The following is a 23,883-nucleotide window of genomic DNA, read 5'->3' as shown; positions in this document are numbered from 1 at the left end:
TAAGCTATGAGCTATCGGCTATAAAAACGAACGAAAGATAAGCACTCCCTTGCAAAAGAGACACGGCGATATTGATAGCTCACCGCTGGGCGAGTAACTATAAACATCGCCGTGTCTCTTTTATTTACGCGGAAGTGATTATCTTTTGTTCGTTTTTATAGCCGACAGCTCATAGTTTACTAGCTCGCGGTGGGACCATTGCCTTATCAATATTGGTACCTAATAAATGTATTAACGTAGTGATGTGCAAGTTGCGGAAGCTTTCCAAAAATTCTTAAATATCTTGAAAAATTCACGGAACTTTCACGAAAAATATGAAATGGAAAGTTTCCATCCATACAAAGTATGGAAAGTTTCCGAAGTTTTCCAATGTGAAAATTTCAGAATTTTGGAAAAATTCCGTCGGTACATCAGTATATTTACGTATATTTGACGTTCTTTAATGAGACACAATACCTATAAACAATACATACCCATTGCAAAAACTTTATACATACAACATACATACATACATACAATCACGCCTGTATCCCATAAAGGGGTAGGCAGAGCACATGAAACTACTAAAGCTTCAGTGCCACTCTTGGCAAATAAGGGGTTGAAAGAAAACGAAACTGTGACATTGCAGTGACAGGTTGCCAGCCTCTCGCCTACGCCACAATTTACCCAATCCCACAGTCGCCTTCTACGACACCCACGGGAAGAAAGGGGGTGGTGAAATTCTTAACCCGTCACCACACAGGCGAAAAACTTTATATCAATGTGAATCCATTAGAGCGAACTCTTGTGATTTGACTTCAAACAAATTAAGGTGTCAACTGCAAAATGACTTCGCGAAGTCAGTAAAAGTTCGCAAACGATGTCGTTTTCCAGCGATTCCGGATTCGCTTTGTTGACATTACAACTTTTATACCTACTAACCTCCAAGTTATTTAAGTAATTTAGAAACCATAGGCATAAAAATAAAAACCGGCTAGGAGCGTGTCGGGCCACGCTCAGTATAGGGTTCCGTAGTTTCCAGCATTTTTTTGAAAGTATCTCGTATTTTCCTAGAAAGCTTTTATAGAAATCTACTTTTGTGTTTTTTTATATTTTTTAAAATTATGGTTTAAAACCCTCTAGGGTGGCTATTTAGTAAGCAATCAGCTTACTAAATAGATTACTCAGTCTTCATCTTCAACCAGTACATTGGTACCATTTTCTCTCCAATAACTCAATATTTTTTATGAAAAATGTACGTCTGTATGGCTATCAGGCAAGTTATATTGTTGTAACAGAAAAGGTGGTGCCACGATGACGTCACATATATTTCTACAATCTATGTTAGAAACTTCTTTGGATAGTCAGTTCATAAAAATATTTATATTAATTATTATGCTTTTAAAGTTTCAACACTCAATACAGCCTTTACCCGTTGGTGTGGTGAAAGACATTATATTTACCTCGCCTCTCATATTTTGGACCAAAACTCCGGTATAAATGTCATATGAATATGATGACGCGCAAATATTTATCACCAACCCAACGCCAACCCGTGAACCTGATTCTCATAAATAAATAACCACAAAATTAAAATTTTGAAAAAACCCTTGACCGCGACATAGTGGACCGATTTACATAAATCATGACTAAGAACACACCCGACTAACTGAGCTTTCAAACAAAAAAAACTAAATCGAAATCGGTTCATCCGTCCGGGAGCTACGATGTCAAAGACAGACACACACACAGACAGACACGTCAAACTTATAACACCCCGTCGTTTTTGCGTCGGGGGTTAAAAATAATCTTATTTATTAGTATCGGTGTTAAGAAGATGAAGAGTGATTTCTGAAATTGAGGTTTCCGAGAAAATATGATTGGATAATTTGATATGACGAATACTTTTGCGCACCGCCAAGGAGTGGAATTCCTTGTTGGCGGCTATATTTCCGAGCTCATATAACCCGGCAACCTTCAAATCAAGAGTGAACAGCTGAACAGGCATCTTCTAGGCGAGCTCACTCCATCGTAGGCCACGTCTTTGCCTTTGGCTAATCTTTGGTCAAGTGTAACTCCGTGGCTTGCGTGGGCGACGGTCGCGCGATGGTCGCGCGACGGCGATGCGACGCGTACGAAATCAAACCTTATCGATATGGAAGTAGACGATGCGATGAGACGCGACGGCGACGGTCGCGCGACCGTCGCCCACGCATCATTGGCCTTAACGTCTGTTGCAGACGATTTATGGTGTAATATTCGATGAGCACCTTTTCTGATGACTTATTAGACCGATGCGAGACCGACATAGTCTACCGCAGGACTGACAACAGAAATTTGCCGAAATCGGCGCTGAAACACCTTGGCGTCGCTTCTGTCTCTTATCAGCGAGTGCAGCAAACCATGACTCATCGCAAATTTTGCGACCCTGCACAACGCATTTGCGCCACTCCGTTCGTTATTCCGCAACTTTCTCCCAGAGTCGATAGTCAATATGAAAGTCAATCATGTCTCTCTTTGCGCAGTCTTTAAAACGAAGCAACGGCCTTCCAACGCTACGCTTTGCATTCGCAACAGCACCAAGAAGAACACGACGAGGTAGTCGAGAGGGTTCCATCCTGTGCACATGCCCTAACCAACGTAGTCGTCTCTGTTTAAGAAACGCGGTTAAGCTAGGCAGCTGTGCAATTTCTAGAACCCTCTTGTTTGTCACCCGGTCTTGCCATGATATTCCCAAGATCTTACGAAGGCACCGCATGTAAAAGGAGTTTAATCGACGTTCTACTTTTGCATACGTCGTCCAGGTTTCAGCTCCGTACAAGAGTATGCTTAATATAGAAGCCTGAAAGACCAACATCTTGGTCTTTGATGTAAGGTGCTTGTTTTTCCATACTCTTGTACTAAGCTTCCCGAACATGGTCGCCGCTTTACCGATACGAATGTCGACCTCCGCATCGAGCGAGAGGTTGTTCGTTACGGTCGACCCTAGGTAGCAAAATCTGTCAACTACCTCTAACACCGTGCCATCGAGTGAAATAGTTGGAACTATGGAGGCTCCTTGTGCTAGCACAATGGTTTTCCTCTTGTTTATGGTCATGGCAAATAGGGCACATGCCTGCGAGAATTGACTGACCATTGACTGAAGCTCGCGTTCAGAGTGAGCAACGAAGGCTGCGTCGTCAGCATATAGAAGACTATCAACGAAAAGATCCTCACGGTATTTTTTGGACTTGAGAAGAGAGATGTTAAATATCTTTCCGTCGGCTCTCGTGTGCAGATGGATACCCTGTTTGTTTTCGCCAAAAGTGGATCGTAAAATAAGCGAAAAGTAAATTCCAAACAGGGTAGGAGCCAAAACGCAGCCCTGTCGCACTCCTCTAGAAACAACGAATGGGTCGGAAGACACGGCGTAAGCCCATTCATAATAAAAATGAAAATAAATATATACATAACGACTGGTCTGGCCTGGCGCAATGACCCGACCCGCTAAGCCGAGGTCCCGGGCTCGAATCCCGGTAAGGGCAATTATTTGTGTGATGTACACTGTTATTTGTTATATTGTGTTGTGGATGTTTTCTATACATAAGTATTTGTATACATACAGGGTGTAACAAAAATGGTGGTGATCCGTTTAAGGGCGTATTCAGTATCGTATTCTCATCAGGAAAAAGTAGGATAAAAATTTTTTTTCGCAAAAAAATTTTTTATCTTTGTATGGAGATTCGACCGATTCGCGCGGCCCGGCTCATACAAAAGTGAAAATTTTTTTAGCGAAAAAAAAAATTTCTTCTAATTTTTCCTGATAAGAATACGATACTGAATACGCCCTTAAACGGATCACCACCATTTTTGTTACACTCTGTATGTCGTTGTCTGAGCTTTCTTTAGCTTACCGTGGGATCTGTCAATATAAGAAGTCCTATATTAATGTATTTTATTTTATTCTTTATTTTATTTATATTCTGTTTTTGTAATAATTTGGTTTGCCTACTGGGATTGAATGGAAATGTAGATTTGTATTTCATTTGCAATGGATTATTGTATAAATATTAAATTAGATTAATCCTCATAGGTACTGAATAACAAACCAAGAACGAAATGAAACCGAAGATTGTTATATTATGTAGGATGATTTTTTAATCTACCATAGTCTGCGTTTAGAAGCGTTGGTATTGGTATTATAAGAGCGTGCGACTTTAAATCCGGAGGTCGCGGGTTCTAACCCCGGCTCGTATCAATGAATTTTTCGAAACTTATGTGCGAAAGGCCGTCTAATATTATTATTACAAGCTTTTATTTAACTTGCTTTGTTAGTCGTATGTTAGTTTGGGTCAAAACGTAGAAGCTAAATTTGACCCACTTCCCGGTTTCCGATTTAGCTGAAAATTTGCACACATGTAAATCACGTGACAATGCTGTGGTATCATGGAGCTGGTCTGATAGTGGAGCAGAAAGGTGGTCATAGGAACTCTGTCATTAAACTTCGTATCCCCATCGAGTAAGGGGTTTTTAGAAACTTCTCGGAGAGCAGTAGATGACTGTTGAAAGAAAAGTACAGTCAGCGATAAAAGCTTGTGCCAAAAATGAAATTTTTGCAAATTAAACTTATTTGATAGTCGCTTTCCGGTGAAGGAAAACATCGTGAGGAAACTGGACTAATTCCTATAAGGCCTAGATACTCTTCGGGTTAGAAGGTCAGTTGGCAGTCGCTTCTACTAATACTAGTTCCTACGCCAAATCTTGTGATTAATTGTTAAGGCGGACGCCATGCTTCCACACTGAGAGAAATTTGCATTGTGAATTTAAGAAGTTCGACTTGTTGCGGTTTATCCGTTTGAATCAGCCAAACGTATGTTTAAAACAATATGTGTCAGGTTGTTTTTATAAAATCGACTTGTTGATTCAAATATATTGCCGATTCAAATGACAAGTAAAAAAGAGCACGTAGGCGGTATTTTAACCAAAAACCTTGTTGAACTAACATGAAAACTGGTTGTATTTTCTCTCAGTGCATGGGCCATAGCGAATGCCGAGGTAACGCAAGGCGGATGATGATGATAGAAAAATAAAGATGTTACCTACGTTTTAGAAGGAATGTAATTACACGAGAGGTACAGTATAATTTAACCAAACACGAAATCGTAAACAGAAACGTACCTTAAATAGAAAAACCTCTCACACTGAGAGAAAATACAACCAGTTTTCATGTTCGTTCAACAAGTTTTTTGGTTAAAATAGCGCATACGTGCTCTTTGGTTCAAACAACAAGCTACTTGTCATTTGAATCGGCAATATATTTGAATCAACAAGTCGATTTTATAAAAACAACCTGACACATATTGTTTTAAACATACGTTTGGCTGATTCAAACGGATAAACCGCAACAAGTCGAACTTGTTAAATTCACAATGCAAATTTCTCTTAGTGTACGTTTTAGAAGGAATGTACCTCTAATTACACGAGAGGTACAGTACAGTATAATTTACAGTACACAATATCGTAAACAGAAACGTACCTTAAATGGAAAAACCTCTCAGATTGAACGATTCCGTATTTAGAAAGGGTCTTAAGGAGCAATCAGCCGACGGAGATGATCAATTAAGCGGATTGCCGCCGTGGCGGAATGTAAACAGATAACGAAATGATGTTTATTTATTATTTCAGACTGTGATTTAAAATATACCTAAATTGGAAGAAAAAAAAACACTGAAATAAAAGAATTTGAAAAATTATTATAAGGTACAGCGGGGCAAATCTCGAATGGGGGACAATTGTATGATCCATTTTTTACATGATTACACTATGATGTTGAGTTCTACATGTATCCACTGAACACGTGACGCCTATCATATATAAGGGATCATCCCCACACAAGAGCCGCATTTCCTGAGGCGTGGAATGGACGTCCGCGCCACGCCGCCTGAATGTAATTTAAAAAACCGGCCAAGAGCGTGTCGGGCCACGCTCAGTGTAGGGTTCCGTAGTTTTCCGTATTTTTCTCAAAAACTACTGAACCTATCAAGTTCAAAACAATTTTCCTAGAAAGTATTCATAAAGTTCTACTTTTGTAATTTTTTTCATATTTTTTAAACATATGGTTCAAAAGTTAGAGGGGGGGACGCACTTTATTTTCCTTTAGGAGCGATTATTTCCGAAACTATTAATATTATCAAAAAACGATATTAGTAAACCCTTATTCATTTTTTAATACCTATCCAACGATATATCACACGTTGGGGTTGGAATGAAAAATATATCAGCCCCCACTTTACATGTAGGGGGGGTGCCCTAACGAAACATTTTTTTCCACTTTTTATTTTTGCACTTTGTTGGCGTGATTGATATACATATTGTTACCAAATTTCAGCTTTCTAGTGCTAACGGTTACTGAGATTATCCGCGGACGGACGGACGGACGGACGGACGGACGGACGGACGGACAGACAGACATGGCGAAACTATAAGGGTTCCTAGTTGACTACGGAACCCTAAAAACGTCTCCTCAGTACATTTTGTATAGGAAAGACGTAAGACGCGCCCCCAGGAGCGCGCCAAGGCACGTCTCTTGCGCGTCCCTTGCGCAGGCGGCGTGGCGCGGACGTCCTCCTCAGGACATGCGTCTCTTGAGTGGGGTGGGCACGGTCCCTAACTCTATTTAATAATGCAAACATTGTGAAACATAGAAAAAATGGACCAGTTACTTTTGCCTTGATTTCGTAACACCTTCTTCTTGTTTTATGTTTTCTTATATGTTACGTTTATTCTGTGTGTTATAGTTATTTGTTATACAAGGGGGCAAAGTTGTATTTTAACGCCGAGTGTGGAATTGAAAAACGAGCAAGTGAAAGGATTCTATAGTTGAACCACGAGCGAAGCGAGTGGTTCGAGAATAGAATCCTGAACTTGCGAGTTTTTTAACACACGAGAAGTAAAATACATTTGCACCCGAGTGTAACACAAAACTTTTCCTCTCACTATAGTGAGGAAACTACAACGCAATAAATGCGTTTATCACTGGTTCCAGTAGTTCCACAGGTGGTAAATCATCTTTATTACTAGATTCACCTACTTATATCAATTTTACAGCAGTTAATTTGACTTTATTCAAGGTCAAATTACTTTACCCACTAGTGGATAAAATGCGTTTTTACCCGCTGGTATTAAAGGAAAAAACACGTGTTTCCGAGCTAGTGAGGGGAAAAAGAATAAATGCATTCTATTCTATTCTATTCTATTCTATTCTAAAAAAATTTTTCCTTTCACTAGCTCGGAAACACGTGTTTTGTCCTTTAATAGGTACCAGCGGGTAAAAACGCATTTTATCCACTAGTGGGTAAAGTATATTTACCTTGAATAAAGTCAAATTAACTGCTTTAAAATTGATAAAAGTAGGTGAATGTAGTAATAAAGATGATTTACCACCTGTGGAACTACTGGAAGCAGTGATAAACGCATTTTTTGCGTTGTAGTTTCCTCGCTATAGTGAGGGGAAAAGTTTTGTGTTACACTCGGGTGCAAATGTATTTTACTTCTAGTGTGTTAAAAAACTCGCAAGTTCAGGATTCTATTCTCGAACCACTCGCTTCGCTCGTGGTTCAACTATAGAATCCTTTCACGTGCTCGTTTTTCAATTCCACTCTCGGCGTTAAAATACAACTTTGACCCCTTGTATAACTGTAGTGTGAAGTATATCCCCTCTCATTGCTTGCTATATAAGTTGCCGCACGCTGTATAATATGATTCACAATAAACCTATATCTCACACAAGTGACTTGTCATTTAGTCCCCACGTCACATGGGGATATACTCCACACTACATAACAAATAACTATTCCTTCATATTATTACGGTGCTTCGTATTACTCCGCTACGCTCAAAAACTCAGATAATTGATGTAGCTCGGAAAGCGGCCAAGTTAAAATGGGACTGGGCTGGCCGCGTCTGTCGCATGCCGGGTGACTTATGGGCCAAGACCACGCAGTGGGAGCCCCTCGAGTCAAATCGAGGATCCGGCAGACCTCGTCGGCGATGGCGGGATAACTTAGACTCCTTTTTGAGAGACTGGTCAGTTGTTGCACAAAACCGAGAGGAATGGAAAAGGAGGGGGGAGGCCATAGATGTCATATATACCATAGATCAAGCAAATGTATCTACTCAGCGTGTCAAATGAACTCAGTGAAATCCACTGAGTTGTCCGTCTTTGATCGCAGCTTGCAGCTTTCGGGCGTAAATTTTTGTAAGTTGAAGTCAATATAAACATTAAAAATGCCTCGTTACGTGATATTTAATTGATACAACACAAAAATTATGAACACTCAAGGGCCTGAGACATATTTAAAATTACAGGCAAGTAACAACTTCAGTACAAAATCTGACACGCTCGGCCGCCATACAAATAGATGAACTTGTTTCTTCTACGTAAATCTAATTCTGTGGGGGAGGCCTTTGCCCAGCAGTGGGACACGGTAATAAATAATAAATAGTTATTTGTTATACAAGAGTGCAAAGTTGTATTTTAACGCCGAGCGTGGAATTGAAAAAACGAGCAAGCGAAAGGATCCTATAGTTGAACCACGAGCGAAGCGAGTGGTTCCAGAATAGAATCCTGAGCTTGCGAGTTTTTCAACACACGAGAAGTAAAATACATTTGCACTCGTGTGTAACACAAAACTTTTCCCCTCACTGTAGCGAGGAAAGTACAACGCTTAAAACGCCTTTATCACTGCTTCCAGTAGTTCCACAGGTGGTAAAACATCTTCATCACTACATTAACCCACTTTTATCAATTTTAAAGCAGAAAATTTGCCTCTATTCAAGGTCAAATTACTTTATCCACTAGTGGATAAAATGCGGTTTTACCCGCTGGTATTAAAGGGCAAAACACGTGTTTCCGAGCTAGTGAGGGAAAAATAATATTTTTTTAACCCTTAAATTGCCACTCTATGACCGCGCAGGATTTTTATAATGAAACTTGGTGTTTTGGGTTCAGTTAGGGTAGATTAAGAGGAAAATGTGTGAAAAAAAACATAACAAAATTGGAAATGGTTTTTTTTAAGCGTCACTTATAAATGACATTGCCAACTACTGCTTAACATAAAGACGTCACTTTGGACGGACATTGCCAACTACACATGCACATTGCTAACATAGAAAAATAAAACGTAAACTTAATCATAGACTAAACTAAATAAAGGAAGACGTGTAACTCAGTACATCGTTTTATATGTTTGACTCGTAAAACAATAGATGGCATTACTATACTCTCGCGACAAATGGTATTGTTCAATTCACGAAATAATTTCATTTAAATGACCTAAGTCGTATTATTTCAAAATTTGGAACATGATCGTACAACATTATCACTATATAACACCGAAATTAACAAAAACAATTAAGTCATTTTTTACCAATCGGGTACTGAATCAGATTCAATTCATGGGAAGTGTTTTGTACGTTTGATGACTAATAGCAAACATTATAATCCGGTAGATGGCGCGTATGCAAGATGCACAACACTGCATGCTAAACAAAGTTGGCATATTGAAGATAAGTTTTAAATTCAATTTATTTATTGTTCGAATGTGAGTAGTTAAAATCGCTGTCAATAGAAATTTCCAACAATGTAAACAAACCATTATACAAAATATCAATATTTTAGCACAATTTTATTATTTCAAAGATTGGATTTAGCCAGTATCTGATGAGTTAGAATGAAAATTAAAGACATTTTGACAACGTACAAGGTTTGTTTACATTGTTCACAAATTCTATTGACGGCGACTTTATAAATGATGAATTGATGATAGGGTTAGTATTTTGTAACATCACAATCTGCCAGAATTTGGCGTACAATACTCTTGACTCTCAATATGCACATTCATTATCATTAGTATTTGTTTTTTTTTTTTTTTTTTTTGCACAAGTTTTAACGATTATTCTAAATTATCTTGGACGTACATCCCAGAATAGGCAAAATATGCTACGTAAAATATTACAACCCTAAGTGCGGGTGTCAGGAAGGATTTCAAAGGCGAAAATCAAAAATGGCGGCTTAAATATATGGGATATCGGTCCTGCATCCGATCGTATAATGTGAAAACGCACTAAGACGGAAGTATTACTTTCAGATTATTTTATTTTTATTACTATAAAAATGTTTTACCACAAACAGCTACATATATCAGCACGACAGAGTCAGATGGCACTATTATCAGAATAAGACAGAAGTTGTACGATTTGCGGCTAATTTATGATCAACATTCATCATTTCATCATCGATTTTTTTAAATATATGAATGTGGAATAAAACAATATATTTATAAGTCAATTTTATTAATTAAATTCTTTGAAAAGTTTCTTAATTATCATGCTAAGTGTTGAAATGCATTGAAATATTTATTTTCAGTACAGATGGTGTTTTTTTTTACGCACTAGTGCGAGAAGTGGTTCATTACGAGTATATGTCAGGTCTAAACTTCGGAGGGCCATCTGTACTGAAAAACGTCGTACGATACACGTGCGAAAAGGAAATTCGTAACTCGTGTCGATTTTTACGCACTTGTATCGTAATGCACTATTTCCAAGTAGGCATATTACAATGATATGAACGTCAAATAAAGCTACGCCGGCTTTAACCCTACGCCTCAGCCACTTTTTTTCAAAATACACATGCAAAAGTATTCATAAAGAAAATATTAACAGACTGCTCTATGGAAATTAATTTCAATAAATTATACAAAGTACAAAGCTACTATGCTTAATAAGAGATGTTAGAGATACTGTATAGAGTCTCTAAGTGTCAAGGTATATCTAAAAAAATAAAAAAAATATACATGATGAAGAAAAAAAAACGAACTGATACAAATAAAAAATAACTAAAATAACTTTAGAGTTTTAAAAGACTCTTGATGTCTCAACTAAAGAAAAAAATATATATAATGCCGCCGCGGGGCGGAGCGGCGGCGGGGGGCCGGCGGCCGAGGCTCAGGCTCGGCGATCAGCCACGACAGCGCCAGCTGCAGAAGGCTCGGCGGTCAGCCGCGACAGCGCCAGCTGCAGGAGGCTCGGCGGCCAGCCGCGACAGCGCCAGCTGCAGAAGGCTCGGCGATCAGCCACGACAGCGCCAGCTGCAGAAGGCTCGGCGATCAGCCACGACAGCGCCAGCTGCAGGAGGCTCGGCGGCCAGCCGCGACAGCGCCAGCTGCAGAAGGCTCGACGGCGACGGAGCCGGCGCGACGGCGCACGGGCGCGGGCTTGTGGGAGCGGGGCTAAGCCGGCTCGGGCGCGGCTCGAACAAGCGGGCGCAGGCGAGTCCATGCACACAGGGTACACGCTCGATGGATCTAGAACGTTATTCACAAAAGATGTACTCGTGTAATGCTTTACTTGTCAGTTCATACCTATTATTCAGGTCTTTTAGTTTCAATTCTAATTTGTGAAATTCATCGGAGCGATGGTTCAACTCCTGTGCTGTCAGGTCAAGTTGGTATTGACAGTTTAGAAGCTCATCGCTTAAGGCAGCTGTTACATTTTGATGTATTTTGAATTTGCTTAGCTTTAGATATTTTTTAATTTTATTTGACCCTTTCAACGTCACTCTGGGATCACTGCCGCCCTCTATGTGCACAGACTGTTTTAAATCTACAGGGTCTTTCATTGGGGAGCATGATGCACTGTCATGAACCACATCTAAATCAAATATATTATATTCAGCAAATATACTTAAATTGTTTTCAGCCAGAGCGGAGTTCCCGGAGCAATACTTGCAATACCATTTTGAATCCGACTCCTGCAGTTGCTGCTCGAGGTCCCGGATGCGTTGTAATGCCTGCTCATGTATCTCTTGGCATTGCTGGAACCGATCAATGACTGCCTAGAGGTCATCCCGTTGTCCTTGCAGGTCTTCATACTTGACATCTTGGTTGGCTGATTGCTGATTTTTGAGGCTTGTGTTTGTTTCATTCTAGCCACCATCACATCCCGGTGTGTTGTAACCTTGGTAGTTTGTTCTGTAACATTATTCATCATGTGAGATATTGAAGCCTAAATGTATTGTTAAAATATATTAATTAGGGCTTATAACAGGATATAATGTGATTAAGATACAAGAATATGGAACCACAGCCTTGATTTTGTTAACAAGATTTCATATAACAAACTTTGTAATTCACTTTGTTGCAAGTTACACGGGATAGCAGTGAGTAAGGTTTTATTATTTCGAGTTGGTTTAACAAAGAAAATGTAAATATGGAAGTTAAAATACTATTATGTACTTCAAATGTTTACAAACAGAAAACACAAAAATAACCTATGACAGTTACTAGTTCTAGACAAATAATCTGAAAAACTACACTTAAATATTAAGTAAGCTATACTCATCTGTAAAAAACGCTAATTAATTATAATTTTAAATCTTGAACGCTACTCCGTTGACGGTTGGCGTAGTTTTTTCGTCAATATTTGGCTTCTTAGGCTGCATGAAAACTTATGATAACACTTTCTCATTTTAATTAAAATACGATACATCACTGTAATTCCTTATATTTTACATTTTTAATATTTATAACACATTATTGAAATGATATGGCGCGCGAAGAAAAACGCACGAAGCTTGAATTTGACGTTTAACCCGGTCGGTGTTGCCAGTCCAGGCGTTGGTATCTCCTGCGAATTGCAAAGTATGCGTTAGGGCCCGCACAGACGGGCGACTCAACTTTTTTGTCTGCGGAGATCGGTCTATGGGCTAGTATGAAAGTGCGCACACGTTGCAACGCAACCTTTTTGTCTGCGGGTTCGACGAGTGACGACAAGCCTGCGACGTAACTGTCTCATTCTCTATATGTTTCAATGCAAGTGCGCACACGGTGACAAAATAGTCGCCGGTCGGTTGTCATTTTGACAGTTATCACTCAACCGCCTGGGCGAACGTATGTTATTATTCGAAAAAAAATATAATTTTAAATGCCGATTGTTGAAGTCGACATTGATACCTGTCGTTTAATTTCAATTCTTCAGAAGTAGAGGTAAGACCGACTTTATATGACAAGAATTTAAAAGAATAGTCCTACAATATTGAGGAAAACGATGCCGGGTTGTAAAATTCTAACGAGTTCATCAAAACTTTTAAACACTTATTCTGAAGTACCAAAAATGTTTTTTGGATAGGCTCTTAATTTCATGAAAAAAGAAAAAGTTGCGTCCGTAGTATCTTCATAGTAGTCTGTGGTTGCATCGCTGTCGTTCCCGTGTGCGCACCTTTGAAATTGTCGCAAGGAGTTACGACAGAGACAAAAAAGTCGTCGAGTGACTTTGTCGCCCGTCTGCGCGGGCCCTTATAACAAATAGTTTAATGTTTTGTGAAGATTAAAGAAATATTGTTTGTTGATAACAATGATAACTATGACGGGAACTATTCCTCTCACTTCTTGTCACAGACAAAATTATCACTGGATTTAGTTTTACGCGCCTTGGCTAGCTATCAATAGTGAAACAAAAACGAAAAGAGATATAAGGCTTACGGCGAAATTGTGGTCAAAAAAGCTGCACTTTATGCAAAAAGCAAGCCACTTTGTACAGTGATACTAGGGACCAATATAAATGATTTCTTCCGAGGAAACACAAAAAACCATAAGATCTAGCTAGATGAAGACGTTGCTTTGATGATGCATAAAACATGAGCAACGCTACTAAATTAGAAACACGTGTTAAGTTTAGTTTCGGACGATACGCCTATAAGCAACCTACATAATTTGGTCGAGTTAATTTGAAATGTCAAAAACAGTGCTAAGTAATTTGACATTTCAATACTAGGTAAGTATAACCAAAGATATATGGAATAAAATAAAATACTATATACGTATTTCTAACAACGATTCTATTAAATGGGCAGGGAATCAAATTCCTTGACTGTATAGCTGTAGGTGCCTAAATAAAGATTTTTAATACTTATGGGTACCGATAAATTTATATAAATACAGTAAAGGGCGATAAAACTTGCACATCGGTCTTTGGAAAGAGACAACGTCACATAAGTGATTGGAGAGTAGAGTAGGTAGATAAGTACCTCACTATGGGCCTATGGGTTTTATAAACACACAACAAGTAGGCGCGAACAATTCATACTTACTTTTCTATGATTCAAACACACAACAAGTAGGCGCGAACAATTCATACTTACTTCTGTATGATTCAACTTCACATCATACTTATTTTTCTAATATTCAACTAGAAAAATAAAAAAAGCGAAAAACAACAACATAATTCTTTTTAAACACATTAAAAAAAAACCGGAGCTGGGTCTCGAACCTGAGATCTCAAAAATGCAAGTCAGATACTCTAACCCCTAAGCCAAAAAACGAGGTGCCGCCGGCTCAAAATATTGAATCATATTCAGATGTGGTTACTCGGCAATGTAATTAATTATTATCTCACTAGGTGGCACTTTTCAACATTGAAAACAGCGCCATCTGTAAATAACTCGAAAACTAAGAGGTACCAGCGACGATAACTCGCGTTAAGTAGGTCGCTACACGATGTACTGAGTTACCAATCTTTGTTTATTTAATTAATCTATGTCTCTGTTTAATAAAAAGCCTTCATAAACAGTAAATAAAAGCCTCTTCAAACAATAGTTCTCTTTTTTCTCTGCCAAGTATTTACTTTGCGGCAGTGGAATTATTTGATCAAATACAATTTGAGCTATTACTGTTTGCCCAAACGTTTGTTCATTGATTTATTAATATGTCACTGATATTTTATTGAGTTATTGCCTTTGTTTATTTCGACAACTGCCGGTTGGAATGGTTTATTGTTACATTATTAATTTTATCGTTAAATTGTGGCGTATTTTTTTTCCTGCTTTGGCTTTTACTCCATGCCAATTTGCACAGAATTTGCCAATGTCAGTGTTGAATTGTCCGTGTCGTAGATGTCGACTGTGGGATATGGGTTAAATTGCCTGGCAACCTGTCACTGCAATGTCACAGTTTCGTTTTCTTTCAACCCCTTGGCGAGGAGTCGGACTGAAACTTGAGTAGTTTCATGTGCTTCGCCTACCCCTTATAGGGTACAGGCGCTTGTATGTATGTATGTATTAAGATAAGCAAATTACGTGATACCTGATCCGATTTCAGTGCTTCAGTGCTACAGTGAAAATGTGACGGGTTGCAGGGGCATTTTCAAAAATTGGGACCCAAAATTGGTAAAAGTTGTTAACAAAAATTAACTCGATATCAATTTTGTGACGACAATTAGGCATGAAATTTCAATAAAAATATTGTTTTTGTGTTAATTACGTAAACTATAAGCCTTAATCTACATTTAGAACATGAAAAAGTTAGTTTTTTGACAAATTTTATTTATTTATTTATTTAACCCTTATTGCACAAAAGAAAAATCTTGCAGTACAAAAAGGCGGACTTAATGCTTTAAGGCATTCTCTACCAGTCAACCTCGAGGCTAAGCAGAGAGACTGTGAGCGGTGCTACAATTTCAACAGTAAAATCAAAACAAAGGAAATAAAAGAAAGCATACTAAATAAACTAAACATAAGTACACAGTACAGTTTATTCTTAATTTGTCGTCACAAAACTGACATCGAGCTAATTTTTGTTAACAACTGTCACTAATTTTGGGTCCCAATTTCTGAAAATGACCGAAGGCAATCGCCCACAACGCTACGACAACCTCGGTAGGAAAGGGGGTGGGGAAATTCTTCCGATTATTTTAACAGGGACCAAATTGGTTCCATTTTCTAAAGGTTTAATTGTTAAGTTAATACGATAACGTTTAATCTTTTTCTAGCCAATTATCTTAACCAGGTTTATACCAATTAAAAATCGAAATAAGATGTCATATATTAAAGAAAAAATAACGAGCTCCACCAGTGGTGAAGGCCGGATTCGAACCGGCGTCTTTAGCAATCCGGGCTAACGCCATGAACCCCCAGGCCACCTCGCCACAGCGGAAGCCGTTGAAATTTCTCTTCTATATGTCATCTTTGTAAGACTAGGCGTCTTTGACCAATTCTAAGTCTTATTTCGATTTTTAATTTATATATAGTAGTGTGATTACTCAAAAAACACAAATCAAAATATTTCTTAAAAAAAATGATTTGTTTCCATAGTTGCTTGCAGTTTTATACCAGTTTAAAAATTGCAACTTTGCTATCACTATGGCTGCTGCAATTTATAGTAAAATATTTAACATTTCTAAAGTGCTGTTTGGAACTTTAAGTTTGTTTCATAATAATTTCGTTCGCGTTGATGCAACCCATTTTAGAAGTTATTCAAAGCGGAACAATGTGAAATACTTGTGAGAACTTCAAGGCTTTGTTCTCCTTGTACGGACTTTGGCCTTGCACGGAAGTGCCCCACAGTTATGTGCATTTATACTTAGTGTGGGTTTAAGTTTTATTCTCTCTTTTTAACACTTTAAGCATCGGGGTGAAACGATCAACGAGCGAACTCGACAATCGTTTCTTATCCAAATTTAGTATTAGGCTTCGTCAAAACATTTGTAAAGTATATCTCGATTCCTAAAGTTATTTCTTCTATTTTTGGTTCGCGTGAAACTCTTTAAAATAATGATCATTTGCCCTAAAGACCATACACCCTAATTGTGATCACAGTAAGTATTCTGGTTTGGGTGATTTTTTCTTCACTATATACTGTAGCATATGTATAACTGTGTACGTAACCGAATGCACAAACGTTCACGAATCGTGAGCGAATCATGAACGAATCGTGAACGAATCGTGAAGCATGAAATAAAACTATGGAAGCGGATTAAATCGCGTATACTGAATTTACAATTCATCCCATCGTTTCGAACACTTTACAGCATTCGTGGTCAATAAGCTTTATTAATAGTGTGTGAACCTGCCTTAAAAATCTATATTATTTGTGGTCATGGTTCAATAATATTTCTTGTATGTAGGTAGCTTTTGCACATTGTAATTTTTCCTCAGTCACCCGTTGACGACGAATGCTGTAAAGTGTTCGAAACGTCGGGATGAATTGTAAATTCAGTATACGCGATTTAATCCGTTGCCATAGTTTTATTTCATGAGTAACTATCGCGGTAACCGAAGACATATTATGAATCGTGAAGCGTTAGACCCGTCAAGTAAGTCTTGTAGGACAACTCATTGCATTCACATTTGCGAAATAAGTCATAGTTAAGTTAAAGCCATTGGTTGAAATTATAAGATCTATTTTATGCTTTCAGGCGCATATATTATATGACTCTGTTACTCACATATTCAACCGGCGTTTTATACCAATGGAACTGATTGTAGCCAATTGCAGCAATGGAACTGGTAATTAATGAATCTACTGTTATATTCACGTTATTCTACTGCTGCGACATGTTTAGGTCCAATTTTGGAGGCAACTCTTCAGACATATTGGAGTTCTCGCGGCGGCTAAACCCCGTGCACTGACCGCGCAGCAGTAGCGATATAATAACGGGAGTACAACCGTTGATTCATTATTTTTCATCACACCCGCACTTTAAGTGTGCTATTGCACGCAGGCGTGGCGTGAGTTATAGAAAAATTACAACTCGAGTCTTTAAATCGCTCCGGCAAGCCGCCACGATTTAACTTTCTCTCGTTAGTACTATTCAACTTCCTCCCCTTGTTGCACAATGTACTATTTTTGAATACGTCTCACGAAAGTTTACCGTCTATAATGGAACTGGTACCTATTAATGACTCTCTTTCTTTTGTTTCAGGTGATATCAGCCCTCTCAGTCTTCTTCATCTGCGTGTCAGTCCTCTGCTTCTGTCTCAAAACGCATCCTGACCTTCGAGTGCCGATGGTGTTACCAGTGGAGAACGGTTCGGAGAGCACAGCCATGGTGGAGAGCCAGCCGTGGCTGGACCACGGGCAGCCGCATGTCGCGTTCTTCTATATCGAGCTGGTGTGCAACGTGTGGTTCACTGTCGAGCTGCTGGTGCGCTCTGTGGTAAGTACTTACATGTTGGCCTTAGGTACCCAAGAGGTGCAAACCACGCGATTGTTCTGCACTATCAAGAAGGCCACACGCGTTGGGCTCCAGGGATCCTTTAGAAAGGCGACAGATCGTCCTGAGTGGAGGGCATACAACGTACAGCGACTTATGGTGGTTACGACCCTCAGTCATGAGGTTTCGACGAAGAAGAAGAGGTGCAAAGGGTCTTCACGAGATCTGTGTACATATCAGTTCTCAAAAAGCAAGGTCAGGACCTTCGAGTGGCGATGGTTCTGCCAGTGGAGAACGGTTCGGAGAGTACAGCCATGGTGGAGAGCCAGCCGTGGCTCTTTCTATATCGAGTTGGTGTGCAACGTGTGGTTCACTGTCGAGCTGCTGGTGCGCTCTGTGGTAAGTACTTACATCTATTTATTGTTATTTTTGTCCTAAGAGGTGCAAAGCCAAGACTATTGATGTGCTGATGGAAACTTCCCAAAATTGCGAAATTTACATCATAGAAAATTTTTGAAACTTTATTCATTTTCTTATGGAGGTTGGACCATTCCATTTCGTTTTAAATTTTCTATATTTCTTATAAAAAATTCAGGAAATTTTCAAGAAGCTTTAAATTTTGTTTTTAAATATCCAAAATTTGCACATTCAAACACTGGTGCCTACGTCAAATCTTGGAATTAGTTGTCAAATCGGATCCTAGCATCCCATAAGAACGATGATGATGTTGTTTGAGGCACCCCAGAGGGCCTTCCCGAAATCTTTTTGTCAGTCTTCTGTTTCAAAAAGAAACCCAGACCTTCGAGTGCCAAAGAAACAATAATCATCCTCATCATCCTCCTTGCGTTATCCCGGCATGGGTAGTGAGTAAATACTCAAGAGTAAATATAGAGTAAATACTCAGTATTTACTCAAAATACCCGTATTTACTCGTTTTTACTCAAATTGGTGGGTATAAACTATTTAGCGTGCTGAAATGGAAATACAAATTAGAAATATTGGTGTATTTTGTTATCGGCTACTAAGTTAAGTAATCAAATTTATATTAATTTTATTTTAAAGACGTGCTCTCCATACATGTAACTCATCATCATTATTAAGAGGGCCTCGCCCTCTGTCGTTGCAGCATTTTCCAATCGTGCCTATTCTCGGCCTTCGTCTTGACTTCTTGGTATGTGACATGTAACTATTTTTCACAAAAATAAAATTCAGAAATTACCAGTGTGTTATACATCATCTGATAGGTCTTTAAAAATTAATTGAATGTTTCTAAAAAAGTTTTTTAATAATATGAACAGTTTTGGAATGAAACGATAATTAAGGTCGAAATAATGTTTATAACTTTCGAATTCGTTGTTGGAAAAATATCCAGAAACCGTCAAATTATTGCCCATATAATACAAAACACAAAACTAGTACTTTAAACGTCATCAGCTGAGCCATTTTTGAGTTTTCTTTAGAAAACCCTTAATAAAAGGTCGTAAGTGCCACATTAACAATTACTTCCGAACGTCATGCTGTTATCTAGAACATCAATTTAATTTAAGTCTCATACTTTTACTGTAAATACCTGCTGTTTTAAAACAAAACTGCTAACTAAACATTATCACTATTTTTTTCTCACAATGATTACCTCTTTTCGACAAACTAAGACTCACATAAGCTTCTAATAATGTAAATATCATTTAAATATGTCCACACAGTTAAAATAAAGACGACTAAGTACTTAAATCTCATTTTTTAAATTATTTTTAGGTAACAGTTTCTACTCACCCAAATGAGTAAATACGAGTATTTACTCGGTGCTTTGAGTAAATTACGAGTAAATACTCAGTATTTACTCACCCCTACCCATCTCTATTTGCCACGGCTCAGGGGAGCCCGGGGTCCGCTTTGACAACTAATCCCAAGATTTGGCATAGGCACTAATTTTTACGAAAGTGACAGTCATCTGACCTTCCAACTCTAAGGGTAAACTAGACTTTATTGGAATTAGTCCGGTTTCCTCCTGATGCTTCCCTTCACCGAAAAGCGACTGGCAAATATCAAATGATATTTCGCACATAAATTCCGAAAAACTCATTGGTGCGAGCCTGGGTTCGAACTCGCACGTACTTACCACTAGATTACTAGCACCAAAGAAGCAATATCTACGTTAAAAATGTCGTCACTGAAAAAACTACACGGTTAGTAAGTTTTTTCGTAAAAAAAGTTTATTACATCCCACAGCAAAGCTATTCGGCAATAAAGAAACAGCTGGGTAGTTTGAAGCGAATAGTTTTTCAATTTTCCACTTTAATTTAAAGTTCGATTTTTATCCATCGAATTTTGCGTTCAAACGAAATGCACTTTTAAAGTTCCGAATTTATTTTTAGTTTTAAACGACATAACGACTGCAGCGGTAAAGTTTTTGGTGCACTGGCGGTATAAATGGGTAACCACATAACTGGGTGATTTCACCATCAATTTCCTTGGTAACTTGCATTCAAAATTTAACCTTTTCATCAATTATGAATTAAAATAAAACTATATAAACAGATTATGTCGCGTATAATGAATTTACAATACATACCGATGTTTCGAACACTTTAGGTATTGAAATATGATGATAATGAGATACTCGATACAATCGAGTTGTGCCTAAGAGGCCACAGTACTGGCTGTTGAAGGAATACTGTCATATTTTGTATTTGGTATAGCAACCGATTCTTTGATTTATGTTTGTTTACGTTTTGTAAGTCAGTCGGTCAATAACAGTTTTCATGTAAACATTGAATAAATTCCTAGTGTACACTTTCTTGGTTTCCTTGTGCTATAGATTTCTGCTATATAGTGTTAGACCTGTGGGATATCCCCCACATTAGGTACAGAGTTCGTGGTCACAGTGACTTAGTAAAAATTACAGCTATCTTTAGTAGTTGTAGTAAACACTTTATTGCACATAACAAATTACAAGTACAGTGAATAATTATAATGGTTATATACAAAGGCGAGCTTATCCCTTTAAGGGATCTCTTCCAGTTAATCTTAGAATAACTGAGAGAGACGAACAGGAGATGGTAGACAAACACAATCACTTACCTCGACTTGAAGTGATGAAAAAATTCAAACTCCTCAATAGTACTAACCAACTAATGAATACAATGAAAGTATATTGATTTAAACCAACACGATTTGCACTCATAATGTAAAATGTAAATGTAAGTGTTTACGAGATTAAGTCCCGTTTTGTTCTAAAATTATAATGAAAGTAATTACCAAACAACTGTAAATTTTACCTACTGTTTAAGTAAGTCAGTATTTAGCACAGTATTTTTTAGCAGAACGAGACAGAATTAAAGTTTGGGTGTTTTTGCCACAATTTTTTAATAAAATTCCAAAAATATAAGAGAAATTCAATTTATAAAATACAACGTAAACGCAACAATAGTTACAGAAAATATTCGAAACTCTCTCGTGTAAATGAAGTATTCGTCAGTTTTATATGAATAAATAAAACAATTATGGCCGTGCATGTCAGAAATGTCATTTATTATTAATGTTGAATATTGCAGTTTCATTCTTACTTCACGACCGTCAAAGACCACGTTGGAAATAAAGACTGCTAAGTAACTAGGTTTTCGAATGTAAAAAGAAACATGTTTCGATATTAAATAACCAGTACTAATGAGTATGGCAAAAGAGTATGGACAAGTGCCTTGCCACGCGTCTTAAATAGATTTCCATATGCTACAATCATGCAAAATAGCTCAGGTAAGTAAATAGTAAAGTTATATAAAAGAACGTTGCTGAATAATTTACATAATCTCTGAATTAACATAAATATAGTTAAAAATGTAAGTATAAATCCATACTAATATTATAAATGGGAAAGTGTGTGTGTCTGTTTGTTTGTCCGTCCTTTACGGCAAAACGGAGCGACGAATTGTCGTGACTTTTAAGTGGAGATAGTTGAAGGGATGGAGAGTGACATAAGCTACTTTTTGTCTCTTTCTAACGCGAGCGAAGCCGCGGGCAAAAGCTAGTATTATTATAATACTAACTTTGAAACTGTAATGTAATGCATGATCTCAATTAAACTTTACTCAATTAGAATCTAAATAATAATAGATTAACTGTTTTGTTTGTAAAACTCTATAAAAAATTACTGAAATAAAGTTTTTTTTTTAATATCCTGAGTTTTGTGTGTCAACAAGGTGACATCCCCAGTGCGCAAAACGTTCAAGTGGGTAGTCAGGATCAGGTGCAGGTAGTTCGAAAAACTCGTGCAACTAGAAGATGTTGATGTGAACAACGTACAAACATTTTTTTTTACATACAAATGCCAGTCTGCTTTGAGACCACGGGGACAATGCCGTCCTTGAAATTTTAAGTAATCATGATAATATAAAGAAGGGTTACCCTCATCTGGCAGAATAATTTTAGTCCAAAACATACTTCGCATAACATGTTTCGCAGAAACACTTTCGGTCGAATGATAATTTTGCAGAAAACTTAGTTGGCATTATTACTACCACGCATAAGATATATTTGGCAGAATATTGTTATACAGAACATTACTTTGGTCGACTTTGATTTAGCATAATTGTATGTACCATAATAATCTTATAGCATAATATTACATTAGCAGAATTATTACTCGCTATCAGAAAAGAAAAACTGCCCCAGAGTCACCGTTAGGTACGACGATGAGCGAAGCGAGGAGGAGTGTTAGGTATCTTGCATCCCCAACACATCCAACTCGCTATGAAATAGCAAAGTACAACTTTATACCGCCTAAATATTATGCACAAATATTATCTGCAAATGTATTGTTCGACTAGAAGACTATTATGCTCATCAACATTATGACAACAGACGATTCGGTATTACAAAAATCTGCGAAATGATTTGTGCCAAAGCATATTCTGCGTAAGGTGTTTCTGCCAAACTTGACTTCTGCCAGATAATATTGAACCTATAAAGAAAAATGTTGAACACACACAATATTCAATTTGTATTTGATTTTAGTGTGGGCAACGCAGCAACCTGATAAGACTGCAGACATCAGAATTTCATTTTCTTTCAACCACTTCATTGATAGGTAGCACTTGAATTTAAATTTTAAGCAGTCTCTTTTACTCTGCCTACTTATTTTGAGAATACAGTCGTGTTTTTATGTATGTATGAACATTCTACATGTTTGAAAATGAAAAAAAAAATGAAAAAACACAATATCACAATTTGGATTTCTTTCAACCCCTTTTTGCCAAAAGTGGCACTAAAACTTAGTAGTTCATGTGCTCTGCCTACCCCTTTTTGGGATACAGGCGTGATTATATGTATGTATGTAAAAATGAAAAATGAAAAATAAATGTATTGATTACAATATGAACGTGCTATACTCTCTGATTGTGAATTATAAAAATGAAATTTTTTTATTTATTATTATTTATTATATTAACTGTTTATGAACGGACAAGAGGGGGCAAAATAAAAAAAATCTGTCAAGGTGGTCCAAGACATGCACTAACCTTCTCTCCGGGAGTCAGGAACTGCAGGCAGGATTGGCCGGGGCCCACAATTCACCAAGGAAGCACAACCGCTCTCGCACATGTCTTTTAACAGTCTGTCAGGGTGGCTAGCCGAATGGCACAATCGCTCACGAAACGCTCACGAAACGAAGCGCTAGTAGATATCTATCTCTATCGCGCTTGCGTATTGGCGCGACAGAGCCAGCGGCGTATCGCTTTCGTTTGGCGTCGGAGAAATGCCATTCGGCTACGGGGCCAGGTGTCAACAACTAGTTAGAGGGCCGCGCGGGCGGGGCGAGGCGCGAGGGGGGAGAAACATTATCTTTTAAATATATATGGTTAGGTAGGTAGAATTATAGGTAGAATTTTGAACATTAACCAATTGAAATTGTGTTTATTGTTTTTGTACAAGTGCTTCTGAAAAATT

The 23,883-nt window shown here is 38.0% G+C and overlaps 1 protein-coding gene across 1 annotated transcript in view; it reads left to right on the top strand.

Moving 5' to 3' along the window:
- LOC125230862 (potassium voltage-gated channel protein Shaw-like) overlaps positions 1–23,883 on the top strand; it is a 465,585-nt gene that overhangs the window by 194,963 nt on the left and 246,739 nt on the right. Inside the window, exons 5-6 of the mRNA XM_048136115.1 lie at positions 17,713–17,946; positions 18,184–18,342. Of these exons, the coding sequence (XP_047992072.1) occupies positions 17,713–17,946; positions 18,184–18,342 (393 nt within the window). The remainder of the gene's footprint in view (positions 1–17,712; positions 17,947–18,183; positions 18,343–23,883) is intronic.

The sequence above is a fragment of the Leguminivora glycinivorella genome, chromosome 11, assembly GCF_023078275.1.
Source record: "Leguminivora glycinivorella isolate SPB_JAAS2020 chromosome 11, LegGlyc_1.1, whole genome shotgun sequence".
NCBI lineage: Eukaryota > Metazoa > Arthropoda > Insecta > Lepidoptera > Tortricidae > Leguminivora > Leguminivora glycinivorella.
The sequence above is the reverse complement of the archived record's forward strand: the minus strand, read 5'-3'. Positions and strand labels throughout refer to the sequence as shown.